A 2,656-nucleotide genomic window follows, 5' to 3' on the forward strand; every position below is an offset into this window, starting at 1 on the left:
TTATCCTTTTTTGGGGCCCGAACAAAATTAAAAACGGAAATTCTACATTTTTTTCTAATTAAAAAGTTACTTTTCAATTTTTAGAAAATATGAAACTATTTTATGAATCAAGAACGAATTTCCTAACTAATCGTATAAAAACGAATATTGGCTTGATATCCGTATTTTTTTTTTTTAATACGTTTTTTCTATCAAAAACATTCGCTTCGCCAACAAAAAAGACGCGAATGGAAAGAAGGAGCTTTTATCTAAAATTGGCAAATGTGAAAACGCTTTTGCCGTGCCCACTTTTACCTTTCTTTGGGGTCCGAAAAAAATTAAAAACTGAAATTTTACAAATTTACAAATTTGCGTGCAAATATTTTATAAAAATTTACAAAATTGGACTTGATTTCCGTTATTCGTACGAGCACTTTTCTCACCGGAAGTTGCATATTTGGCGCGTTCCGACTGGGGTTTTCACAAAAATTTTATATGCATGGGATTCAAAATCGTATGAGGCGTCGACTGCGGTACTTTAAAAAAAATCGGAATAACGGTTAAAAAGGGTTTTTAGAACTTTCAAGAAGATTAATGGCTGTTTTGCTATTTCTTCCGTCTAAAATTTTTCTTGATTAAATTTTCAAAAAAATATTTTCCGTTTCTAATGGCTGCTGAATTTCTACGTCGTTCCCCATTCGGTTTTGAAAATTTCAGCCTCTAAAAATAGCGAAATTTCCGTGGAGAATTTGCTAATTTTCCGCGAATTTTTCTGGAGAAGTTTTGGGATCTGGAAAATTTCTAAAACGGGTTTTAAAGAGCTAAACCTGTATAGGTTTCTCCCAAATATAAAAATATTAGGTTAAGTAATTTTTTCATGCCGATATTTCATGTTTCCAGGCCTCTCAAACTGTCGGCACGCTACTTCGTTTGTAATACTCGAAATGTTTGTTGTAATACTTGAATTTTCGAAATTGTTTTTCGTTTGATACTTTTTCTGGGTGTATAATGAAATCCCGATATACAAAATACCGAAATACAGAATCCCGAAAGACATTATCCAGATACGACCAAATCCCGACCATACATAATCCCGACAAGACACAATCCAGACTAGAAATCCCGACAAAATATAAAAATAATTAAAAAATCGCGCGACTTCGCCAACAAAAAAGACACGAATGGATAGAAGGAGCTTTTGTCTAATATTGGCAAATGTGAAAACGCTTTTGCCGTGCCCCCTTTTATTTTTTTGGGCTTCGAAACAAATTAAAGATTGAAATTTTACACATTTTTCTAAATAAAAAGTTACAATTTAAGTTTTTAGAAAATCTGAATCTATTTTGTGAATCTAGGAGGAATTCCACAACTAATAGTTTAAAAACGAATAATGGAAATTGCGTGCAAATATTTTATAAAAATTTATAAAATTTGATTTGATTTCCGTTAGTCGCAAAACGCTGGAAGTTACACTTTTGGGGCGTTCCACAAAAGTATTATATGCACGAGATTGGAAATTCGATGACGCGTCTATATTCTTAAAAAAAAAATCGGAATAACGGTTAAGATATTTAAGACCTTTCGAGAAGGCAACGGTCGCTTTTCCTGTTTCTTGCTCTAAAATTGTTTTCCGACAAATTTTTTCTAAAAAAAACCTTTATACTTTCAAATAGCTAACGAAATATTATGCTATTCCCCATCCGGTTTCGAAAGTTGCAGCCCATTAAAAGACCGACTTTTGAGTCGAGAACTCGCTGCTCGAGGATACTTTTCGGCGAAATTTTCTGATTAAACTTTAGGCCAGGGTTTGAAAGTGCTGTAATTTTTTTATTTTATTTACTTTTGATATTATTCAACTTCGGCATATCATAATAGCAAAAGCAAAGCAATAGAAAAAAAAAAATAGCCTATGCTTGGCTGCCGCTTTGCTGTGAAGCTCCGACAGCTATCGAATAGTTCATAAGCAATTTGCGGCAGCACAGCGACAGCATAGCCTCAGCAAAGCAACAGTAGTTTGTTTATTGCTTTGCTGTGAAACTACAAATAACAAACTACAAACCCAGTGGGAAAATTTAATGTATATTAATCGAAAAAATAATCAGTAAAACAACCCTTTTCATATTCGAAAATGCATTTTTTCCCCAGGCCTATGTCCTGAGGAAAGTGGGGCATTCAAGTGTGCATTACCTAGTATCGAGAAATGAATGTGTTTTAATATGAAATTTTTGGAACTTTTTGAATACATTAGAATGCTGGTTACATAGTTAGCAATAATATAACCGAGAACTCATAAGAAATACATTACATTATTTATCACGCATGTAATGCATTACAACTTTTCCGGTTGGGTATGTATGTATGTATGAATTACGTATGTTTGTATCAAGGCGAATTAATACAAGGTGGTGTTATTAGACCAGCAGATTCCTTCTTCTTCCATTCGCAACAACAAAAATAACAACAACAAAAACTCGTCAGTCACAGTTACTCGTACATGCATATGAATGCATGGGCGTATGAGTGATTATTATATTTAGACATTAAGTAGCAATAGGCGACAAAGTTTTAAATTTTAAGTACGTACATACATACTATGTATGTATGTATGTGCTATTTAGTTTTGTAAGCTCTCCATATATTGTTTCTCAAATAATGGCAATTCATTGATGGCTTTATT

General features: G+C 33.1%; 2 protein-coding genes across 3 annotated transcripts in view; both read left to right on the plus strand.

Moving 5' to 3' along the window:
• Positions 1-2,656, plus strand: part of LOC118748503 (synaptic vesicle glycoprotein 2B) — a 61,097-nt gene that overhangs the window by 33,057 nt on the left and 25,384 nt on the right. The window lies entirely within an intron of this gene.
• Positions 2,304-2,656, plus strand: part of LOC118748282 (E3 ubiquitin-protein ligase ariadne-1) — a 1,452-nt gene continuing 1,099 nt past the window's right edge. Inside the window, exon 1 of the mRNA XM_036482658.1 lies at positions 2,304-2,327. Within this exon, the coding sequence (XP_036338551.1) occupies positions 2,304-2,327 (24 nt within the window). The remainder of the gene's footprint in view (positions 2,328-2,656) is intronic.

Source organism: Rhagoletis pomonella, unplaced genomic scaffold, assembly GCF_013731165.1.
Source record: "Rhagoletis pomonella isolate Grant_MI unplaced genomic scaffold, Rhpom_1.0 Rhpom_scaffold_00013, whole genome shotgun sequence".
Taxonomy (NCBI): Eukaryota; Metazoa; Arthropoda; class Insecta; order Diptera; family Tephritidae; genus Rhagoletis; species Rhagoletis pomonella.